General features: G+C 40.3%; 1 protein-coding gene across 3 annotated transcripts in view; it reads right to left on the reverse strand.

Annotated features, from left to right (window-relative positions):
- ZNF608 (zinc finger protein 608) overlaps window positions 1-25,339 on the reverse strand; it is a 190,280-nt gene that overhangs the window by 79,370 nt on the left and 85,571 nt on the right. For all 3 annotated transcript variants that reach the window (XM_054987649.1, XM_054987650.1, XM_054987651.1), the window contains exon 3: window positions 25,058-25,313. In XM_054987649.1, coding sequence (XP_054843624.1) covers window positions 25,058-25,313 — 256 coding nt within the window. The remainder of the gene's footprint in view (window positions 1-25,057; window positions 25,314-25,339) is intronic.

Raw genomic sequence — 25,339 nt, forward strand, 5'->3', positions numbered from 1 at the left:
GGTCCTGCTGCTTGCGTCGCGATTTCTTTGAAGAAGTACGCGGCTTTGCAGCCGGAAAGGTGCCGGGATGCCGTTCAAGCCTGGGCGGCAAGACGGTACCAGGTACAGCAGCCGATTCTGCCGCCGATGCGGCCATCGGTGAGCCTTCCTCCTCACCCTCCATAAAACTATCTTCAGAGTCCCTGGACTCCATCATCTTGGTAGACTTGGGCCCAGAGAAAAGAGGTGAAGAAGGGGGAGGAATAGGGATAAGAAAAAATAGAGTAGAGGAGAATAAAAGAGGAAGAGGGAAGGATAACTAGAGCTAGAACAAAGAAGACAAAAAAGACAGAACTGTGGGCTGACAGAGAAAATTGTAGCCACAACTGCTCTCCCTGGAGGCAAGAAAGAACTGGGACAAGGGGGCGTTCCTAGTCTCCAAGAGGAAGAGGAAGAGCTATTTTTTTAACTTCCTGCCTCCCTGATTGGGTAAAAGGAAACAACCCAAGATGTCCTCCGCCTCAGAGGGAGAACTCCCCTTCTTCCCTGCCCTCATTGTCTGAGGATTGAACATCAGCCCATTGTAGGGTCTTTGCATGGCACCCGCTTTTGTGCTGTCTTGGTCAGCCATGGACCCTCTTGTTGGGGTTCCCCTGTTCAGGGAGTGGCTATCAAAGAGGGTGACAAAGGGGCGCTGCCGCTAAACGATGTGGCTTCTAATTGGCAAAAATTGAGTATCTCCTCCCAACGGTTCCGAAGAAACTGATAAAGGGGAAGCAGGTATATTACCCATCTGTTGAGAAGCCCCTGGGTGTTGCTGCAGGTCCTGATCTGCATAGAAAAGTCCTGCCGTGCTTTCTTCCGCTGGGAGGTTAGCAAGCACGTCATTGGAAACCGCTGTTAACATGGTGCGGGTTGTGCCATCTTTTCCCACCAGAGTTTGAGGCCTTGTTGAGCAGAGGCCTCAGTAGGGCAAACCTGGCAGAGGTGCGCTATTGTCTATGGCTCCTAATCGGAGAGACTGGACTGTTTAGTGCTCTGGCTTGCCTCTGGTGCCATCAAAACATAGGGGTCTTGTGCAAGCCTCGAAGGTATGCTGGCATCGGGATCACTGTTCCTCACCATCAGGCAGTTGGACTCGGGGGAACAGGCTTCATTGCCCTCCATGAAGCTGTCTTCTGAGTCTCTGGGATCCATTTTCTGAGCTTTAGGCTCTCAATTTCTAATCTGATCTCCCAGACAGTAGGTAAAGTAAAGCAGCTAGAGAGCAAGAGAAGGATTGTAAAGAATAAAGTAGGGTTACAATCTGAAGGGCTGCAAGAAGAGTAAAGTAGAAATATTAAAGAAAGTTTGAGAAAAAAAATCAAGATCTAAGACTGAGGAGAAAAGCCGTTATGGCAGTTAGAATATAGTAGAGCAAGTCTGCTACTAGAGTGCTCTCCCTGGAGGCAGGGACAGAACTGAGGAAGTGCACTAGACAGGAAAGAGGAAGAATTTAATTCCTGCCTGCCTGATTGGACTGTGGGAATCACCCAAGATGTCCTCTGCCTCTGAGGGAGAAAAGTGGGCTATAAAGGAAGGGAGGAAGGAAAGAAAGAGACTGGGGCAGGCAAAACAAAGTACTTCCTTGCACATTGTTAACTTACAGTGATGACTCCTGGATTAGATGGCTTTGGTATAGTCAAATTCAAGGAAAACAGATCTATCAACAAGTATTAGCCATCACAGAAACATGGAACTACTATCTTCAGAGGAAGTTGTCAGTGGGCAGTTAGCTACTGGTGAGCATACAGCAAGGGCCCTAATCCAGCCCAGTGGTCTCCTATGCAGGCACATCAGACATATTCCTTCTTTTTTCACCTGAGCGACAGCAATTGGTTCTACCCCATTCTCTGTCTAAATGTTGTGACTTATTTTCAAGTAACTACATAGTAAATACAGGTTAAGCATGCTACAGATGCACATATTTAAACAGCAACAGAATCATTTGGTACAAATGAGAAAAGCAGCAAAAAGGGATCAGACAATTCACTAAATTATACTGTCATATAATTTGAACAATTTACAATGTCACTTAATTACTGTATAATAGTGTTCATAGTAGGATTAGTTCAAAGTCTATGAATGACAGGTGATTTTAGTTCTGATTTTCCTCTTTTAAAAGTTTTTGTTTGGCAATAACCCATTCTGATATTATTGGGGTAGCAGTCTGTAATTTCTGACTCACTTTGTCAGATGGCAACCCATTCTAACCTATTCTGTTTACCACATGGCTGTCACAATGACGCATGCCCAAAGAAACCTTTAACTGCTACTCATAATTCTACCAATATGTATTAAGGAAAAAATATTTTTAATTCCACACCTACATATCAAACATTGTTATAGAGCTGAAATACAAATTATTAAGATTGTTGGGTCAATTTTACAATTAATTGAATAAATAATTTGCTAAAGAGGAGAATTCCATTTAATAGTGAATTCTCCAAAGTATTTTTTAACTTCAGGGTGTGTTTTCATTTGTGACAGATCCAGTTGAAAACTTCTGTTTCCTTGATAAACACCATGTATTACAATGACGACTAACCATTGCCCTTTTACACTGATTTTATTAAAGAAAGAGGGTTTTTTCGCCAGACATCTAGAAGGGAAAGGCTGTAGGCTTTATTGCACTGCTTATCACAAAAACCTCCTGTGAGGCCTGGAAAAATAACAATTCCGCAAAAGCAAGAGCGATGCAGTCACTGATCCAGTCCCCATAAAACGATTTCAAAAAAAGACAGCTTTCAATGAATCTGTTTTCAATGGGTTTTCTCTCCACCCAGATTCTGTTATAGAAGCTTCTCCTCTCCTCTCCACACTGGAAATTTGGTAACCATAGTTTCTGTATCCTGCTGAGACTTGATATGTAGAGCTGTATTCTACCTGCTATTAAGCTGCTGATAGCAGTGTTTCTGTTGCAATTTATGAGAAATGTCACTTGAAGGCACAGAGTATTGTACACATTATATTTTCCCAGCTGGATGCCTTCGTGAATGGAAAGCAAAACTATGAATACATGTGCAATGTTAGCTGCACAGGGGGCAAATAATGGGAGGGGGATATACAGGTTAGATCTGCTGGGTGGTCTAGAGTTGGAAAACTATAATAAATACACAAAAGGAAGAAACAATTTAGATACCAACAAATGGATTAATGGCTGGAACATCACCAAACATTTGTAAATAATTAGTGTCCGGATGAATATATTATTTCTATCAGCAGTTATGTGTTTTACAACACATATTAACATTAGAATAATTTCCCCTTTGTTTTGCACAGGCTTAGCACACCAATGGCAATAAATAAATACAAACTGTGGACCTACCAAGCATGCTAAGCACTGAGGGCTGTGAATAGAGATGGACATGAACAGCAAAATGAACCAAAAAAAAAGCCACGAATAGCCCAATCTGCTGTTTGCAAACAAGCTGTTCATGAGGCCCCATTCTAAACGAATAGGTGGCCATTGCAAGCCTCGTTCGTTGCTGTTTGTCTTGCTGTTCGTCAAGCCAGACAGTCTGGCACCTGCAATCACTTCCCTTGGCCACTTAGGCAGGGATTGTCTGAACTCTGTCTGAACTCCTGCTGTTGCTCTGGAAACCCCAATCTAAGCCCAATTTAGCTTGATAGGCAGGTCTTCCTTTCAAGTGTGGAGCTCCACATTTGTTACAACAAAGGAGCAAAGAGCAGGGGGGAGGGGGGCTCCCAGTTCTAACTTTGCAGACAGTGGAGAAGGAGAATAGAAAAGAGACCAGTGGCACCTTTAAGACTAACCAACGCTACTGTAGCATAATCTTTCGAGAATCACAGTTCTCTTCATCGTCAGATGCAGAAGAGAACTGTGATTCTCGAAAGCTTATGCTACAGTAACGTTGGTTAGTCTTAAAGGTGCTACTGGACTCTTTTCTATTTTGCTACTACAGACTAACACGGCTAACTCCTCTGGAGAGGGAGAGACACAGTTGCTGTTGGCATTTTGATACAGAGAGTGCATTGGAGCTTGAATTTTGTGCGTGATGGGATAGGGATCTACCCCTTCAAGTTCCAGGGCTGCTGCCAGGCTCTGGGCCAAGCTATTATTGATTATTGGTACCTTTCCTGCTGCCTGCTCAGGTAAGGTTCCTGAGAGTAGTGCGGAAGGGATCTACCCCTTCAAGTTCCAGGGCTGTTGCCAGGCTCTGGAGCCAAGCTATTATTTATTATTGGTACCTTTCCTGGTGCCTGCTCAGGTCAGGTTTCTGGGAGTGGTGCACTAGGGATCTTGACTTGGATGACAACTGGAGGAGAGCCTGCTGGCCCCCACGAACAGCCAACCACGAACATGTTCGTGAACAGGGCCATGTTCATGGTTGTTCGTGAGTCCCTGTTCGTGGATGGCAATGAACAACGAACATCATATTCGGGTTTTTTTTCTGTTCATGCCCATCTCTAGCTGTGAAAGTGCATTTCAGCAAATGAATGAGAAATTAAAGAATTCATTATAGATCAGATTAGGCAAACCCTGGCATGTGTGCCAAATCACATCACACCAGACCATGATACTTGGCCTAGCAGCAGCTTTTGTGGGATCTGAAGTGGTGGTTGCATTATCCAGAGCTCCTTTTGGCCCTTCCTCCAGCAAGTGCCATAGCTTTGGTCCAACAGTTGGTTTTGCACCTCACAGACATGCACCATGGGCATGCAGTGTATTCAGACTGTTAGGTAGGCTCAAGGAGCTGCCAGCTGTTTCTCCGGAACCACCACCTCCATGAAGAGAAGCCATTGCTGCCATTGTCCCTCCTTCAGACAGAACACTCTCTGTGGCTAGCACAGCCCTCATCTCTCCCCATCTGCCTTTTGTGGGTTGGCTCATCAACTTCTCCACAAGTCTACTTAGCATTTAATTTTACACCCAGGCCCAAAAGTTTATCTATTCCTGTCATAGATCACTTTGTCAGCTCTAGGGGGTTGTTCTATACTGTACACGGCAAAACATTCTGTTTACATACAGACTGATGTATACACATAGCATACATGTTTCACTACATGTCTGCCTGCATAAGATATATACCATAAATAAGCTTTTAATAAAATTAAATGTTATTTATAATTCCATCAAGTTTTGCTAACCAAAAGCTTTGAAATTGTAATTACTTTTACTATGCAATTAGCTGAAGTAATAATACTCAATGCTAAGTGTGGAAATTCTGTACATCCCTCTGTTCAAGAATAGTCCCTGTAACACAAATTAAGTTTGTCTAGACAGAATTGTAATACAATGCTAAATAGGCACACATGTGTGAGATGTTTCTATTTGTGGCTCTGTTGTCAAGGTCAAAAATATTTTCTCCTAGGGTCTGAAATTTCTGATATTTGAAGACAAACTCATCTGCTTCTGTCTACCTTGTAAGATCCCCGTTCTTAATAAAGATGTCTGATAGTTGCCCCACAGTTTTGGTTCGGTACCTGAGTCTTTTGGGGGCTCAGAGCCTTATGGGAAGTGGACAGTTTACAAAACTAATTTTTAATGTGATGCCTCTATCATAGATGAGCTGAACGGTGGTCAAAGTTTCCATCTGCAAGAAGCAAATGATAGTTATGCCATGAATAGCTCCTCAGGGTTTTTTTAAATGCTGGCATCAGCTGCTCCTTTGCTTAGTAAGCTAGAAGTTGTGCAAGACACCCTGCTTCCCCCCCCCCACACACACCTCAAATCCACCAATTCTTATATAACAGCAAGTGATCTATAAGGCTCAAGTCTCCGTACAAGCCATGCCTATTGATCCTTGAGGTGGTTATTAAAGGAGAGAAAAGCCCTTCTGCAGCTACTCAGAAACACTTTCCTGCAAGAAAAGTCCCAGATAATGCAAATGCAACTAGTGATGAAAGATGGGACCCAGGAATTCGATCTGCTTGAAATTAAGTACTGACAATAGAAACTTGGACAAGTGATTTTCCATACATTTTCTACGCAGAAATAAATCAAAGGTGGTAAGATGCATATTTTTTCCTCTTCTGTAGATTATTGTGAAAGACAAAATATTTCAGGAAAGTGATTTGATCAAATTTCACAGCTTGAGTTTAATAAATAGTACACATAGTAAGAAAGCTTTCAGCTGTCTGTAAGAAAGCTACTCCAGATGTGAAATTCAATAGCAAAGCAAAGACACACAAGTACAAAAACAGAACCAGACAGAACCAAGCCTTTAAAACATGTGTTTCTCAAATTATTCTTGTGCCTTCCAAAATTTATCAACCCCTTGTACAACAACAGTCCTTTTTGTAATGGTCCTTGAGTATAACTCTATTACAAGCACCAACTCAATAACATTAAAATCCAAATCCTGCTAAACAATTCAGAGCTTGAAACGAAACCAACGATGGAGATGATTACCATTTAAATAATAACATAAAACTCTTTGTAATAAAGCCCTTTTGATCTTTTAAAAAAAGGATCAAATACTGAACAATTAGAGTTTGAGTTCTTTATATTTTTAACAAGAAATTGCAGAAATGAACTATAACCTATTGCTGCCCATGTAATATGGTAAATCTCTAGCACATTACAGAGTTAAACATAACTTCTACTTTTGGTTGTTAAAATTTGGAAGAAGTAACATGCTCAATAAACTCTTGCTTTTATCAAAAAGTGTATTCATGTTGTGGTTTTACCCTCCTCCTAAAACGGTACTCTCCTTAGCACATAGTACAAATATGACTGTTTCTAGACTTAAATTATGATGTTTTCAGGAATCCATGGAACGATGGGGTGATTAACTCAAGTTTTAGACAATATTCATCCAACACATATCCAAGAAAAAAAATAAGAATATAAAATCATGGTTTACAGGGTCTCAGTTCTATCACTTCTTTTCTCATCAGGATCAAGGATGCCATTTGTAATCCATCAAAATACGATTGGAGATATTTTCCTGGAATACCTTCTTCTGCCTGATTTCCTATGTTCTACAGCAGTGGTCAGCTATTTTACCACTGTTTGATGTGTTAAGTTCAAAGCATGAGAATGCCATTCTAATGCATTATAATATACATGCAGGTATCATGTGCTAGGAGTGGGAATTTGACAGAAGTGCACTCAATATATCCAGGTAGGAATTGATGTGATTATGCTATAGCCCGATTGCAGATCCTCTAGGTCCTATTCAGCAGGGGTTCTCAAATATTGACTGGCTTGTGCTAGCCAGTCAGTGTTTGTATTAACACCCATCTGACCACTACTAAATCCTTTAGAGGAGCATACTGGAGGTTTGGAAGGAGTAGGGAGATATCTTCTCTTATTTGAACTGAGTATGGAGAAGGTAAGACTAGAAAGAATCTCTGCACACACACATGGGAGAGGCTTCTGCCATTTCTTACCTGCTCCATTCACAGCACCAAAGAACTCTGTGGAGAGGAATCTGAGCTGCAGAGCATCTTGAGAGCAAGTGGGTTTTATCCAGGCAAGCCATATAGACTAGTAACCAAGGCACTTAAGTGACCTCACCTCAGAAATACTGTATAGCTGAAAGGAATATATTTAAAGAGCAAAACACTATCATCAGATGTTTGTCTGCAGCAGAAAGAACACACAAAATTGACCACAACAAGGTCTTTTGTTTCATTATATTGTTCATTAAGTACTTTTGGTGGAATTGATAGTGCTCATTATTGCATTTTATAACTTTAATAAGAGTACAAATAATACTGTATTAGCATATTTTCTTTGTACTGTATGAAAATCAGGTTTGGAAAATCTAGCAAAGCGGCCTGATACTTCTTGAAGAATTTCAAGGAAGATTTTATTTCTAAAATGGTCTCCCAGCCTTATAAAGGTAGAGATTCAAACAATGAAGCTGATGTGGAATGCCATTCTAACTGCTCTTTTTTGAAGGAGGGGGAAGAAGCGTATTTCTTTTTCCTCTCTTGGAAAAGTCATGAATAAGAGGAGCTTTTGAAAACTGCTCTAGCCTTTGACAGCTTGTGCAGTCTCCTGATGTCACGCCTCCTAATTGACACAATGCAGGGTCTGCACGGCACATTGCTGCAACATTTGTTTTACAAGCACACATTTCACAGGAAACGAAGGATTAATCTTCCGAAGACTTACATGCATACTCTCCCCAAAAAGGGAAAAATAAAACCGTTACACATCCACACAAATAAAAATTCATAGGATGGTGGCAGGCAGCCAACAAACTATTTCAGGTCTGGCCTTCCATCTGTTCAGCCTCTTCATGATGAGAAAACACAATCAAATTGCTTTTTCTCCAACTAATTCTCAGAAGGACTCCTTAAAAACAGATTCCATGATATGTCTGTAATAAGACAGAAGAGTTTGCAATGCTCAATAAAGCAAATTCTTCCAGCAATCAGAATGTGAGGCAATCTCAACAAAGGACAGGATCCCCCTCCCCCTGCCCTTCCTTCCAGCATCACAAAAGCACCTTGCCAAGAAACCATCAAAAATCATGAAAAGTGGCTTATCTCCTCAACAAGCACACCCAAGGTTTTCCCCCTTTCCAAATATGGTAATTTGCTATGCAACATATATTAATTAATTTACTACTGTTTCTTAACCCATACAGTAAAAATAATTGCATCGGACCATTTCAAAAGCCACCCATAAATCATCCCTCCTATTTGGTACCCCATCTTCAATTGTAAATTCATCTCAGCTTCCTTGTACACATTTTGCCTGCTGCAATTCTGAAGAAAGATTTTTTTTATTATTCATACAAGGACATATCCTGCCAGTGAAATATGGTTTTAAATACTGGCCAGGTCTTTACTGCTGTACTGATTAAACAAAGCAGTTTATAATAACAAACATTATTCCACTTCACACAGTATGGATTCACAGGGCTTGCACTTCCTTTGTATTCAACCATATATTCTTTCAGCAGGTGCTGAATTGTAAGCATACTGTATTGTTTACACAACAGTGAGATATGCCATACTAAAAAGACTGTGCCCAGATTTTGCATGTACATTTTCTTTCCTTGTTATCTAATGATGTATATTTGCACAATGCAACAACAACAAACAAACCCTGAAAAAACTGATGAAAGATGCAAAAAACTGATTTGGTAGCAAATCAATTTTTTTAGTAAGGAGAAGATTCAGTAAAAACAGCGTTCTTGCACTTTCCAATGTGCATGGAGATGCATGTTGTTCTAGTGTGAAGTTTCATGATTAGACATTGTCAACGTGAATACTACGTTCCCCTAATGCACCAGAAGCACAGCTCCTCCAAGAAGGGAGAGCTGTGCAGAAAATCCAGCCAACATTTCAAGCTTTCCTAGCCATCCTAATCCCATGCAACTAGATTGAAGATTAAGGTGCAGGAAACAATTACATTGTGTGTATTGTCGAAGGCTTTCACGGCCGGAGAACGATGGTTGTTGGGGGTTTTCCGGGCTGTATTGCCGTGGTCTTACATTGTGTGCTACTGCCAAGAGGTAAAGAAGACTGTAAATCTCTGAAGAGGAAAACAAATTTGCAGGTTTGCCTGCTTCAAACTGCTTTTACCTAAAAAAATGATTTAAGGAAACAAAAAAAATTTCCTTGCATATTAAGCAGTCACTTTTTGTGTGGTAATGGGTGGTTGAGGCTTTTCATGACATGAAGGTAAATAACATCACATTAAGCCTGAATTAAAGGAGAGGACATTTTTTTCTTCCAAGTAGTCGGCACCCTTAACAAAGGGTATCAAAGGATGTGACTGGTTTAAATTGTTTCTCATGGAACAGACTCAAAGGGTTGCTGTCGGACAGCAGCTGTCTCCAGAATGGGAGCTATCTTGCAGGCACAATTTTATTCAACCTTTATGTAAAGCCTTTAGGAGAATTAATTCCTAGCTATGGAGTTGGATGTCATCAATATGCAGATGACACCCAACTCGGTATCTCCCAAGTTGTTCTTGGGAAGTGTTCTACTTGATAGATTTTATCATACAACTTTTCCGATATATAATGGTCCCAATTATTTTTTTTGCCAGTTGTCAATTGAGGGGATAGCCTTAGATTTCCAAAGTGTAGCTATTTCACTCTTTGCAGCTACCAGTAAGGTGGTTATTGGGTTTCTCCTTAATGTGGGAATATGGGTCTGCCAATTATCCCATTGATCTAACAGGATAATTTCTGGTGCCAGAGGAATTTCATATCCTGTTATTTTCCGGATTTCCTTTAGCACTTTTTTCCAAAATGTTTCTATATGCTTGGACCTCCACCAGCAGTAGGCAAAATCTCCTTCTCCACAATCTTTCCAGCAATTAGGGGAGGATGAGGAAGAGATCAGGGATATTTTCTTTGGAGTTATATACCATCTGTTAACTATTTTGTAGGTTTGCATCTTAGTGACAATTGACTTTGAGGTATAGGCATTGGAAGACCAAATTTCCCCCCATCTTTCTGTAGACTGCTGTATTTGACAATCCTTGTTCCATTGGACTTGAAATTTCCATAATTTATGTTTTTAGATGGACAGCATTATATTGTAAATTTTGGATAACAAACCTTTTTTATGAAGAGGAGAGTCTAATAGGCATTCAAACTCTGTTTTGGGGGAGGTAATTATTTTTGATAAATTGATGTGATCAGCCAAATTTTGTAATTGGAAGTACCTAAACCAGTGGATTTTATGATTCATGATATTCTCTATTTCCGATTTTTCTGCTAATCCTTTATGCGTGGTTATATCCATTAATCTAGTTATTTTTTCTCGGCTCCAAAATTCTGAGAAGGATTTATCATGACTCTGAGGTAACCAATGTTGGTGCGTGCATGTAGAATATCTTGATATCGCTGGAACTAGGTATTTTCTATTCTTGTCCCATATTCTCAGTAGGGAAGCTAAGTAATTGTTTTTCAATAGACGGTGGTTCCTAATTGCAATAGCCAATGGTTCTATAGCTAGTGCAAACAGGGCTGGGGATAGAGGACATCCCTGTCTAGTTCCTCTCTCTCTTTTTTTTTCAAATAGTATTTTATTTGGATTTTTGATAGTTCCTCTCTTTATAGGGATAGAGTCTGAGAACAAACCGTTTATCTTGATAGCAGAGGAGTGGGAGTAAAAAGCTTTGACTGCTGTGAGAAAATTATTCCCAAAGCCCAGTTGTTGGAGGATCGACTGCAGATATATTGGTTCCAGCGAATCGAAAGCTTTTTCAATGTTTAAGGATCCCACTTTCAATAGAGTTTGTCTGACCCTGGCGGACTTGGTTCAGAGCCTAGGGACTATACTGGATCCAGCGCTATTACTAGAAAAACAAGTTAAGGCAGACGCAAAAATGCTTTCTACAATCTCTCCCTAGCCTGTAAAATGGCTTCTTACCTCAACATGGCTGACCTAGCCACCTGGATCCATGCTGCGGTAACATCAAGACTTGACTATTGCAATACACTATACATCTAAACTAATTAGGAGACTCCAATTGGTGTAAAACGCTAAGGCTCGACTGTTATGAGGAGAGAGCAGGAGCATGAACATCACTCCCAACTTGCAGTCACTCCATTGGCTACCCATTAGTTACCGTGCTCTGTTCAAGATATTGGTTATCACTTACAAAGCTCTTCACAGCCTTGGTCTGGCATACTTACAGGACCGCCTCAGCCTCTATGCTCCTCCATGGCAGCTTCGCTCATCTGAACAGCGTCTCCTCCAGGTGCCACCCTGCACATTGGCAAATTCAACAGCAGCCCGTATGGAAGCTTTCTCTGTGGTACCCCCTACCCTGTGGATTGGCTTGCCTGAGGAGGTCAGGAGAGCCCCCACTCTCCTGGCTTTCCGCAAATGTTGCAAAACCAAATTATTCAAAAAGGCTTTTTTACTCAAACAGGAGGGCTGTATTGTAGGGAGGGGATCTCAGATGATCCGCTAATGAATTAGGAACCATAGACTTTACTACTATGTTATACTGGATTCTAATGTCTATGTCTTTGTGAACTTGTATCTATTTACCCTACGACATTGTTTATGAAAATGTTCTTGATATTAACTGTACTAATCACACACTATGTAATCTGCCTTGACTCTCTGTCGAAAGGCATACTATAAATAAATAAATAAATAAATAAATAGAATGCTTTGCCTTGAATCTTGTATGAATCTGACACTCTTGTGTTTTATTTTTTTTTAATTGCATGACGCCTGGGTCTTCAAAGTAATCCTTTTCACATTCATAAAAATTGGTTTCCTTCCTGAATGTTTAACCCATAATGCTTCCAATTTCATTTCACCATTCCCCAACCCTCTCTTTTTCCCTACATGGTTTTTACTAATGCATATTTGCTTCAAAAATGAGTATTATTTTACACAGGAGTACACAAGCGATTCATAAGATTTTGTACTATAAATTTGTGGACTTTAAAATTCATATTTTCTCAGTCACTGCTTTATGTTTTAAAAAAATAGTTTCAGTGATCTATGAAAAGTGGCATTTGCTGATTGACTTTAAACAAGTTGGTCTTTGCTGCCTAGTAAAATAAGACACCAAACAGTCAGCTCCTATGCATATTTACTTGGAGGTAAATCACACTGAGTTTAATGGGACTTAAGCCTTATAAAGATCTGCTGCCTTAAGCATACTGAATCAGCTATTTAGACTACAGTCAAAATAAAATGAGTATGACCTGCTGTCATTACATGTACCTTTCAATACTCATCAATGAGACAGATACTGGATAAGAAAACTACGAATGTATATAAGTCGTACAGAGAGAAGCCATTTTACCCATCTGATACAGACAAATTTTTAAAGGTTTTTTTTTCTTTGCATGTATGGATTTCAAAGGAGAAATGAAATTCAGGAGTTTGAAATCAACAGTTTGTTCATATGTTTTAATAAATATTATACAAACGTTATATTTTATTAACACTCACAACTACATACCTGCAACGCTGGGCATTAAAATGGCTATGTTGAATGTCTTGTGTCACACTGATTTAGGACTGCATTTTTTGCTATTAGCATATGCTCTAGTTTTTCAAAAGTGTCCAGAGACTGAGCAATGGCCAGTAAGATGTTAGTCTTATGACTCTAGATTGTGGAAGGCATGGTGCTAAAAAGTAGTCGAGCTACAATTCTGCCTTATCCCTGACCCACTTCAGGCAGAACCTCTGACCCTGGAATAGCTACAAATGGACAGTTACTATGTAGTTTTGGCTGTAAAGCCTATTGGATTGCCTCCATCCACCCCATACAACAATCTTACAGGGGGTAATCCAGCAGCCAAAGGAGGGGAGGGGTCAATTTTAGATACAACAAACCATGAGGGAAACTACATGAGATGCCTGGGCATGTGCTGGGTACCGCAAGGTTCCCTGGGTAGTGTAGTCTTCCAAAGAACAGCCACTCAATGAGATTCTCCACCGAAGGATCTCTCTCTCTTGCAAAAGCCTCACCTCAGGTTTCCCACAGGAGCTTGGGAACAATGGAGGGGGGACACTAACAGGAAGCAGGAAATCCAGCTATGAGTAGCCCAAAAGAAATATGTGGATGCAAGAAGGACCCTGATGAATTTGACTAGTGGGCTATCTAGTCCAGCATTCTGTTTGATATACTAGCTATTCAATTGCCCTGGAGGACACAGAAGCCAAGGCTTCCCTCATTGCCTCCTACCCCTGGTATCCAGAGGTTTAGTCTCTGGATGTGGAGGTTCCCTTTGGTCACTATAATGCACCCATCTTCTATGAACTTGTCTCATCCTGTGTTAAAGCCATCTATGATGGTAGCTACCACTACATTGACTGACAGTGAACTACTCAAATTTGCAAGCAATTATCAAGATTTTCTTACTTCCCTATACAGATCTTATACCAAAGTACACACACCATCATCTAAATAATATAGCTCTGTAACCTGTCAGCCACAATTAAACCAAAATCTCTAATAAAAAACATTATAGTGTGCCTTAATTGTTCCTGGTTACAGAGATTCGTATCAGATACTAAACTGTATGAATGTTTTCCTTTTTGCAAACTGACTAGAAAAACACAATTTCTGAAGATCTTTAATGTTTTCAGTTGCTATAGAATAAATTCCTCATCTCTGAACTAACACAGCTTGTAGTAGGAAATGAATATCCATGAAAAGAGTGATTCTGGCTTATCACTATCTTCAGCACACTGTACCACAGTGTAGCTTCTTAGTGTAGGTTCTTATAATTCTCTTTAGCATACTGTAGCACAGTGGTTAAGTGGTTCAGTTGTGACTCAGCACTTTACTGGTTCGAATCCCACTACTGCCATGAGCTCAGTAGGTGGCCTTGGGTAAGCCACTCCTCTCAGCCCCAGCTCTCCAGCTGTATTGTGGGGATAATAATGACACTAACTTGTTCGCCACTCTGGGTAGGGCACTAATCTGTCTAGAAGAGCAGTTTATAAGCACAGTTGTCATTATTTTCTTCTCAACAGGGAAACATCATTAATGGTGACATTAATAACACTATCATCTTGCCCACCTAAAATCTTCTCCTGAATCTTTCCTCCCACCCAAAAACTATGGCATTTCCTAGTCAAGACAAGAGATGGGCACGGACAGGAAAAAAAACCTGAACACAATGTTCGTTGTCATCCATGAACAGAGATTCACGAACATCGATGGACATGACATGTTCATGAACATGTTCGTAGTTGGAGGTTCTTGGGAGCCAGAATGCCCCCCTTGGGACTTAGCTGAACTTGAGCTGGGGAAAGGAGAGTCCATGGGTCTCCCCCTTTCATGTCATTTTCTCTTCACAGGGGCAAAAACTAGACTGTCTGCTGGAAGCTAATTGAGGAGTTACAAACTGACCTTCCCAATGTCCAATACCCACCAAATTTGCAGGGGAAATAGTTCTCACTGTCCTCTGAAGACCCCTCAAGTTTCAGAGAGATTGCACCCCGGGAAAGGCATGATTCATGGGTCTCCCCCTTTCATGTCATTTTCTGTTTACAGTGGCAAAACCTGGATTGTCTGCTGGAAGCTACTTTGAGGGGTTACAAGCCAGAAGGTGTTCAGACAGAGTTCAGACAATCCATGCCTATGTTGCCAGGGGAATTGATTGAAAGGCACCGGACTGTCTGGCTTTACGAACGGCTGACAAATGCCACAAAGAGGGCTTGGAACGAACACATGTTCGCCGGGAACATGGCTTCACAAACAGCTTGCTCGTGAACAGCAGATTGGGTTGTTCGTGGCCTTTTTTTGTTCGTATTGCTGTTCGTGCCCATCTCTAGTCAAGACTGCAGATGCCTTAATGGATACTAAATTAGGCAAATATTCTACTACATTAGACAAATATTCTACTACATACCAATTTATTTGTAAATTAACCACTGTCTGGGTACTGCTTATATGTTTATTATATTTTCATTTTAATTCTCAAACAACTGTCTCCTACAACAGCCAAAGGTAATGGGAATCTAATACAAATATACAAATGAAGTAACCAGTACTCTCAGGAGAGGGTGGAAGTGATATGGGAAAATATTTTTTTTAAAAGACACACTCCTGACCTAAAACTTAGTCTAAAAGATGACAAATGCGGGGGCAGGGGAGAGGACAAAGGAGGGAGACAATATAGAATGAAGTGATTTTTAAAGAGGTGTTTATGTCTAGTTGAGGCTAGGTTGCTCATCCCTCAAGGATTCTGATATAGAGATGGTGGGTATCTGGTTTTTGAGCCTGGGGATACTTCTGGAATTTTGAGAAAGAGTAGTGGACACTATTACAAAGTGGCTGTCATTGGGGGCAGAACCAATCACAAAATGGGGTAGGGGGATTGTCTGTTTGGGGGAAGACGTGCTGTTCGGCTTTTACTTTCAAGAAAAAGGAGAAGGTGACTAAATGGAGTGGTTTAAAGGCCCAAAGACATATAATAAAAAAGTCTTTGTTTATGGTCATTCTGCACTCCAAACCCTGCTCAGTGAACATATGCAGATAAGTCCTGGCTCATGAGGAGACACACAGATCCAGAATCCTGAGACCAGAAAACTAATCCACTTCATCCAGGTGTCCAGCTCTCACATCTTAGTCTTAAACAACCTTACATACACTGTACACTATGCTATGGACGGTTAGAACACCAAGCATAATCATCCTTGTCAGCTTCAAGAAAAGAACATATGCAGTGGAGTGTGACAGGCAGTTACAGCCTTAAATGAGAATATTAGTGACCTTCACAAAATAGCCTCAAAGCACATTTCTCCTCAATGCTAGATCAGCATGTTACTTTTAAAAACTTCATGTAAAATATGATCACTGCACAGAATATTATTCTTATTATAATTGTTACAACCATATTTTTTGTTGTTCCCCTTTCCTTGAAAAATTAACATAGCCTTTCAAACTACGTTCTGGGTATTGCTCTCATTTGTAGCATATACCTCATATACACCTATTGTGACATTGCACAAGTCATTCTGACAAGTTAATTGGTAACATAAACACAATTTATCTCTCTCATAAACTCTGCACATGCAAAGGATTTAGTGTTTGTATATAAATAGTACTGAATGGGATTTGGCACTTTTAATGTAAATCTTCAGACCCAAATTCGAATCCCCACTTGCCATGAAAACCCACTGACTGACCTTGGACCAGTCATACATTTTCAGTTTAACTTATCTCACAGGGTTGTTGTGAGGTAAAATGGAGGAGAGGAGAACAATGTAAGCAGTTCTGGGTTCCCATTGGGTGGGAAAGGCAGGGTACAAATACATAAATAAACAAATACATAGTATATCTGATAACAGCACTGGGGCTAGAGGAAAAGTTTTTTATCACAGTTTCTGTGAGGTTATGCAACCCTCTTGGATGATGCTTGAAATTGTGCTTTTCTTAACGCTTTTGGAAGAAAATCTACCTCTTCAGGCATAAAGTCTTCAGTAGCCAATCAGTGGAAATCTTGTAGTACTGCTGTCATAGCGTGATGTTTTTAGTAATTTTTGACTGAGAGATTCATTTCAAGATGTATTATTTGTAGACTTCCAGTTTGGCTAATGGAGACCTGATGTGGAATCAGGGAGCTGGATCATCAAGAGTGACTGTTTTGGGCAGGCCAGGTGCCTAGATCACCTGCTGCCACTCCTCTACAGGTAGAAGAAGAGCTAGAACGCTACAAGACCTGGGAGAGTGTGTGATCTCGGCAGTGGGGGAGGTCCAGGATAAAGGATTTTCCTCATTGCCTTGAGGTCCCCTCAGAGAATAGCGAGCTAAAATCTCTGCAGTACTCTTTGAGTCATTTGTTTGGCATAAGGTCTCCAGAAACCAAGCTTCAGAACCAGATTTGGCCAATTGGAAACGAATGAAACAGCATGAAAGAACCAAACGGAACAAATTGAGGTAAAGATTTTTATCTTCCTTTCGGACTTAAAATGAGAAGAGAAAGTTAACTAAAAGTTAAAATTGTGGACTGAGCTGATAGAATAAGAAAGGAGCAAGGAATCTTGAAGTAAAAACTGAAATTCGATAGACTATAAAGTGTAAAAGAAGTGAAATTAATTTTTGTTTATGCATACCTGCGGTTTTGGAGGAGATAACTGGCAGTGAGAAAAGGGGAGGAGGCTGAGAAGCTGCAGAGCAAACATCGCGAGAGGCTAGAAAAGCAAGGAGAACAATGAGTGATACTGCCTAGAGAGGCTTAATCTGGAGAGTAAGAAGGAAGTGGAAACAGCAAAGAAGGACCCGGAAGGAAAACAAAGGAAGAAACAAGAGATATAGCAACGAGAGGACAAAAGAAAGTGGATACCCACCACTCCAGAAGGGAAAAGAACTAAGCAAGCTACCATAGAGACTCTCCGCCCGATATCTGGTGAGATTGAAGCAGTTTGGATTTTTAAAATAAGAGATGAAAGGATATCTGGGACAGGGAAGAATCTAGAGTAGAAGCATGAAGAAAGTAGAGAAGGAATGGCAGGTTGCCATAGGAACGGCTATAGAATCGCTGGGAAAATTTTTTACGGAGGGATATGAAGAATTGAGCCAATCTATGCAGAAAATGGAAGAAAGATTGATTAAAAGCATAAAGGATTTACTAAAACCAGAAGAGGAGGTGAAGATTGAGCTACAAGCAACGAAGCAGATAGTTCAAGAGATGGAGCAAAAAACCACCGATTTGACATCGAGCTTAAAAGTTGAAAAACAAGCATTTCAAGATCATGTGGCAGACAATGAGTATCAAACTACAGGTATTAAGCTGGAAATTCGCGATATGCCAGGGAAAATAATGCAGAGTGTGCAGGAACAAATGATTCAAGTCTGGACAGAATTTTTAAAGAAGCAATCAGAGAAGTTAACAGTAAGCATGGAATACAGGCAATTTACCCCCCGCATTGATTTTTGGGGGGCTCTTCCCGCAGCGTCCCGGACCCTGCCTCCCTCCCTGGGAGTCCTGGGAGCTAATTTTCGCAGATCAGCCGCCCGGTCAGAGTGCTTGGGCGCTTCCTCCCGGACCTGCGGAGAGGAGCGTCCGACATGGCCGAGAAAACGAAACCGAATTGCCCGTTTGTCCCTATGGAGGCCGGCAGACGTGCGCGGCGCCTCGAGTGCTGCCGGGCCATGGAGAACGGCAAAGAGCAGAACCAGGCGGAAGCCTGTAAGTAAGCGAATCCCTTCTGTTATTACAAGCGCACGTGAAGGAGTGGTGGGATCTGAAGCTAAGAAGGCTAGTTCTTCCCCCTCGCTGAGTCTCAGAATTTGGCTGGTGGTCCCCCCCCCTAAAATGGCAGCGAAAAAACAGAGTCCCGCTCTGGGCAAGTCAATTTCGGCTGCCCTGCAGGGGAAGGGAGAGTCGCTCGAAGAATTGGTGCGGAGGTCGGTTATCGAAGCCATAGAACCCTTTGTTGACAAGCTGAACGAAACAGATCAAAGGGTGGGCTTAATTGAGAGCGAAGTGAAAACCATTAAGGAAGCAGCGGGGGGGCAGAGAAGTCTGCTCGGGAAAGTGCGTCACTCGTGAAGGCTACGAATAAAGAGTTAAAGCTGGTGGAGAACCAGCTGATCGGGCTACAAGTGGAACGAACACAAACAATTTTGCGCCTCCAGAACGTGAAAGAGGAGGAAAATGAGGATTTATGGGGTCTGGTCTCGGAACTATTGGCGACACCCGCGAAGGCAACTAAAGAAGAGGTTAAAAGCGCCATTTTGGAGGTCCGTAGGGCTTCTTCAAAATATGCAACGAAGCGTCAGCTGCCTTGCGAGATCATCATCGATTTCTCATCTAAAAGGATCCGAGACACTATCCTATACAATTCATACAATGCGGATCTGGACTTTTTGGGTAACAAAGTCAAGATACTGAAAGACGTCCCATTTTTAGTTCGGAAAAGACGATTTAAGTATAAAAAGCTTGCAGCTCTTCTGAGGGAACGTGGAATAAAGTATAAATGGCTATTTCCTGAAGGTATCTGGTTTAGTTACAAAGATCAAGCTTACAAGATATTATCAGAAGATCAACTAAGGGATTTTGAGGATAAAAATCCGGAATTTCAGCGAGACACCAAGCAAGAAGAATACGAGAAGTCTGGGGGGGGGAGGAAACGAGCACTGCGGCTGCAGTTGCTCAGAGAGAACTGCGTCCGGGACCCAGGAGGGGGAGGAAAACTTAATTTGAATTTGAATTGTAATTTGCATTTTGTAAGGTCAACCACTCCATCAATATTATACAAAGCTTTAGTTTTTTTTAATAATGGCAGTATGAAGGGAAAGCATTCTGTGTAGTGTAGATGTTATATGTTGTTGTTTGGGGTTTTTTTCCCTTCCCTTCCCTTGTTCCCCCTCCTTTCCTTTGTATTGTTAGTTAATGTAGTTAATAAAAAGAATAAAAAATCTATATAAAAAAAAAAGTAAGCATGGAATACAGAATCAACTCCAGTTACGTACAACAGAAGAATTTACCAAGAGACAATATCGCTCAAGTGAAAGAGGAAACCCGGAAAAGAGGCAGAAGTACAAGATTCAAGTTACAAACAGGAATTACTTAAGGGACTAGCTTTAAGCTACAAGAGCTATTTAGGGGACTGGATATATGGTTAAAATGTAAAGTTATGGAACAAATTGATAATGTAAGATAAACGAACAAATTGGAAAATGTTAAATACAAAGTTAAATGAACTAATTGATAAGAAAATAAAGAGAAAAAATTTAAGTAAAATTTATGTGTAAAAGATGTGGAGAGAGAGAAATATAAGAATGAAGCTACAGATGGAATTATTTGAAGGAATAAGTTTTTTTTTTTTAGTTCCAAGTTAAAAGTGAACTAACGGGATTGAAGCTAAAGCAAAAGTACAAATTATATGTAATTGGTTAAAGAAACAAATTGTAATAGGTTGAAGATTGGATTTAAACTGTTGTATATGGCAGAAATGAATAGATTGATAAGGAAGTTATGAGAATAAAGTTACGTGAAATTTTTTATAGAATGGGGGAAATTTAAAATCAAATTTATGTGGAATTAAAGGGGATCTGATAGGATAAGAGTAGTCTATTGATGATGATAGAAATGTAACGATAGAGAATAAGCTAGAACTTTGCCTTTACTTATAGGGACAAAGGAAAGTAACATAGAGTTAATGATAAGAAATAAAGGAGTCATAGTGCTGTTGGAAGTCAACATAGAAAAGGGGGAGGGGGAGGGGGTGGGTCACATATATCAATATATGGGGAAAACGTGTTGTAACATGATTGGTATATTGTATGTTAACCCATCCAATAAAAATATTTTTTTAAAAGATGTATTATTTGTATTTCACCATACATCAGCTATGACTTGATGGCACTATCCACCACCATTTGTATTTTTACTGTGCATTTTGTTGAAATTTCCTTATAAATAGACAAACAAACTGCTACATCTAGTAAATTTCCTCTGTTGAAGAGAAACAAAATCATGTGTCTTTCCTTTTCTTATTTAATGATTTTTCAGTATTGTGGCGTGTTATCAATATTATTCAAGATGCTTTATGACATGCAAGATACAAATAACTAGAAACCTTTACTATTATAATCTCTATTGCTATGAAGAAGTAGTATTATTTAATCCTTATGTATGCCACACAAATGCTCCAGATCTGTAGGTGCACTAACTGAATAAGGGATAGCCAGTGTATATGAAAAAGTATGTGTCTGTTCTCACACTTAGGCCACTTTCACATTTCTGTTATAATTCGGTTTTTATCTGTTAATGCTCCAAATTTATTGTGGGGGCAATAGTTTCAAACAGCATTCACATCCATTTATGAACCATATTTGAGTCCCTGTGGACATTTCAAACTGCTGATTTTTCTGGTGCAAAAAATGGCTACATTCTGCTGCCTAGGCCACCAGAGCGTTTGCAATTTAAAAAAAACAACAGCAAAAAAACACACATAAAAGTACTGCTACGGTGCTATAGCATAGGTGTAGTGAGTTTGCTGAATTCCCAACTTTCATTTTTAAAAAAGAAAGTCTCTAACCCCTTGTGAAGATATAAAGAAAAAGACATCTCTCCACACTGGAAGGGGCTAGAGACTTACTTTTAAAAAAAAAATAAAGCTGGGAATTTGGAGAACCAGCCACGCCTATCATTACAATGCTATATCACTAATGACTACAGAATGCACTGGAAATGGGTGAAAAATAAAAAATGTGGTGCTGCAGAAAGTGCCTCCAACATTTTAAACAGTGCACTGTAGCAAATCAGAAACGCAGAGAACACTTGAGAACGGAACAAAAGGTGTTTTGTTTGAAAAAATGGCTCAGCTCAACACTGCAAATGGAACACAAATGGCTGTGTCTGAAAAAATTGAAAAAATCTGTTAGCAGCCAGTAGATAAAATGGCAAAAGAAATCCATTAGCAATCAGCATCCAAAACAGTTTACAAAGGCTGTGTGGAAAAGGGCTTAAACTGTGCTTCCTTTCTCCTCCAGAACTGAGAAGAGGGAGTACAGGAATACAGAAGGATTTCCAAAAAATAAAAACCTTCTCAACTGGATATGGAAGAAGACAGATGGAGTGACATTCTTTCTAGTGCACAGGCACATTATAAAATACCACACTAGTGCCCTCCGGATCTTTAACAAGAAACACTTCTTAATTCAGTGGGGGTCAGAAGTTTACTTTACTTAGCAAGAGTAACACTATTAAAAGCTACTGTTCCTTCACGTCACAATTCACACACACATTCCAATTCTAGTCAATGCAGGAGAGTAAAATGAACATTGAAGCATAGGTACTCTTCTCAGCCAGGATTTTTTAAATAGAAATTATATGTGTTTTAAAAACAATCTAAAAGAATCAATCCATCTTATGAGTCTCATGAAGGCATATATCAAAGGGAAAGATGAATGGATGGCTGAGAGCATATAAAAGCAAGTAATCACATTCTTTCTATTGATTATCAAGCAGGCAGTGTAAAGCACTTTAGTGATGTCTTATATATTACTGAACAGAATATAATATCTAATGCTAAACATGGCCCCAGAGTGAGGATCAAAAAATTCACTCAATGGGATCATGAACAGCTGGGGGGGGGGGAATTTCCAACAAACCCAGGGAAACTCCCAGTTTTGTGGGGGGTGGGAATGGGGAAGAAAAAGGCAGGAAAACTGGGTGGGTGGAGGCAGCAAAGGGCATTCAAGAATCCACAAAGCTAAATAAACATGAGATATCATAATGCTATGCCCAAGATCTTAGCCATCATTCTGGATGTTGCTTAGCAGCCCCAGTAACCAATGATGCAGCAAGAGAATGATCAAGTGGTGTGGGGAGGAAGATGAATGTGGTGGCAACAAGAAAAGAAGAAGATGCAGGGACAAGAGGGTTGGAGAAGGTGAAAGAGGTGTCAGAGAAGGGTTGCTAACCTCCACATAGGGCCTGGAGATCTCCCAGAATTGCAACTGATCTCCAGACTACAGAGATCAATTTTTCTTGATAAAATGGCTGCTTTGGGCTCTATGACTTTAGATGCTGCTGAGATCCCTACCAAAACTCTGCCCTCCCCAGGCTCCACTCACAAATCTCCAGGAATATGCCAGCCTTGAGTTAGTGGCTGTAGACAGAGAAGAGTGATGAGTGGTAGGGATGAATGGGTGAGCAGGAGAGAAAGGCTGCCATGATGTGTTGGGTTTTTAGCATCATCCCTTCTGTCATGAAAGAGTTAAACTGATGTTTAGGTTTAGCTAGTGATAGCTAGTTTGCATAGAACCAATTAGGAATACAGTAGTTCCTTCCCGCCAGAAAGGGGGTGGTATTATTCTCAGGGAGGTGACCCTAAGATTGACTACTGGGTGATCAATTTTATTGTGAGGCAATTAGGATTCCTGCATGTACACAGGGATCAATTACAGTGTTCCATTGCAGTTTGGATTACAGAGATGTAGGAATAAAGAGAACAAAGGAACAACATGGCGCTTGGATAAGCTATTTGTTATTTTACTATTCATGTACCCTTTTACTCTATGTTTGTAGTAAACTGTATTATAGAAGCTAAACACACATGTCTGTGCTGCTTATATTCTTCTGCTGCGTAATTTTATCCAATATGATGAGAGAAGAAGAAGGGATAATGCTGTAGCAGGAAGGGGGAAGTAACAATAGAAGAAGAAGGAAGGGAGAGGAAAGGGAGAGAAGCTGGTAGGAGGAGAGGCAGAATAAGATAACATGGCAGGAGAATGGGGAAGGAAAGAAGTAGATGAGGCAATGGCAAAAGATAGGGATGCAGTAGTGGGAGGGTGAAGAGAAATCTGGTGGGGAAAGAGGGGAAGCAGCAGTGGTGGGAGGATGAGGAAGGGAAGAGCTGGCAATAAGTTTGGGGAGAAGAAGCAGGAGAAGGCTTGTGGGAGAATTCTCCTTCACACATTTCTTGCATATTCCCTGCTTAGGAACTACTATTGTGCAAATGGATGAAATACATTAGAATGCCCAGCAGTTATTGTATTTTAGTACACTTTCGAAATGAACTTTCTTGATGCAGAGGCTGCCAAATCACCATTAAATCCTTCCAAGCAAACAGGAGAAAACACCTATAATATTCCAGAAATTATTATTTGATTTCAGATCCTTCATCAAAAGGAGTAATGAAGTTGACACATACAAGTATGACATTAACAACAGGAAGTTCAGACATAACACCTGCCTTTATTTTAACAAGAAACAACATCTTTCAAACTCCTTTCCAGCCCCAAATTTATTCTTTGATGATTTTCAAGAAATTATGAATCAACATTCTGTTCGCTGTTCCTTATTTAATAGGATATGTCCTCTACAGGAAATCTCCATAGATTGAACAAATTCACAATCAACTATTGCACAATTCTCAAGACAATCAGGACCAAATCTTTAAACTTAAGATCACATGAAAACTTTTTTCTTCACCAAGGAACTTTACCTTTATAATAAAATGATAAACAAAAGGTTACAGCATTCATACCATATAATAGGATGCCTAAATATGTCAGGAGAATAAAACACATCAAAACCAACAGTGTAAGATATGGATATAGTTCTATAACTTCCCCATTTTAACACTTCTTCATGGGTCATAATTAATACATATGCCAGTCAAGATTACCAGTCCTTCTAGTTCAGCAGCGTTTCAAGAATGGGTTTCAAGAATGGAAGGATTTTTTCAAGCACTTGCTACCTGAGATCCTGTTCTGCTGATGCCAGGGGTTCAGCTTAGGCTTTCTTCATGCAAATCACATGCTGTATTACTAAACCAAAATGCCTCCTAAAGGCACAGTTTCCTTCTACTCCCCCCTCTTCCAAATGGCTAGACAATTATTCAAACCAGCACAGAGTTCCCAAGCACCACCACACCCATTCTTTCTCTAATTCTGCTACTCTATGAACCATCTTATTTCTAAACAAAGTCAGATATGAGGTGTTAAACATTCAGACACACAACTCATCTATATACAAATGCATAATCAAGTCCATATTTGTAACTGGAAACATATAAACTGATGTCCGGTATCACTAGAAGACATCTGACTTGAACAGTGTCAAAGATTCAGTTAAAATTGCAAGTGTTATGTTCGGTAATGTGCATCACAACCAAAAGTCAGTTTTCAAACAAAATGGAAAAGAAATGGACTTACCTTCTTCAGTTTCATGCCATACAATCCCTTCTAAATTCACACTGGTCCCTGGTTCACAAGGTCCAAGGCATTCAGGTTCTGTTACTATTCCAACATCACAAGTATTCACACCCACTGAACGAGTCCGTACCAAAAGTTGTTCAACTGGGGCTGCAATGTTGGAGGAAGATGGGGAAAAGTAGGAAGGCAGAATCTGAGGCGTGAGACTACTAGAAATAGGAGGGGGTGGTGCAGGCACTGTAAAGAGGGGGTCGACCTAAAAGTAAAAAAAAAGAAAGAACT

The sequence above is a fragment of the Eublepharis macularius genome, chromosome 8 (genome assembly GCF_028583425.1).
Source record: "Eublepharis macularius isolate TG4126 chromosome 8, MPM_Emac_v1.0, whole genome shotgun sequence".
Lineage (NCBI taxonomy): Eukaryota > Metazoa > Chordata > Lepidosauria > Squamata > Eublepharidae > Eublepharis > Eublepharis macularius.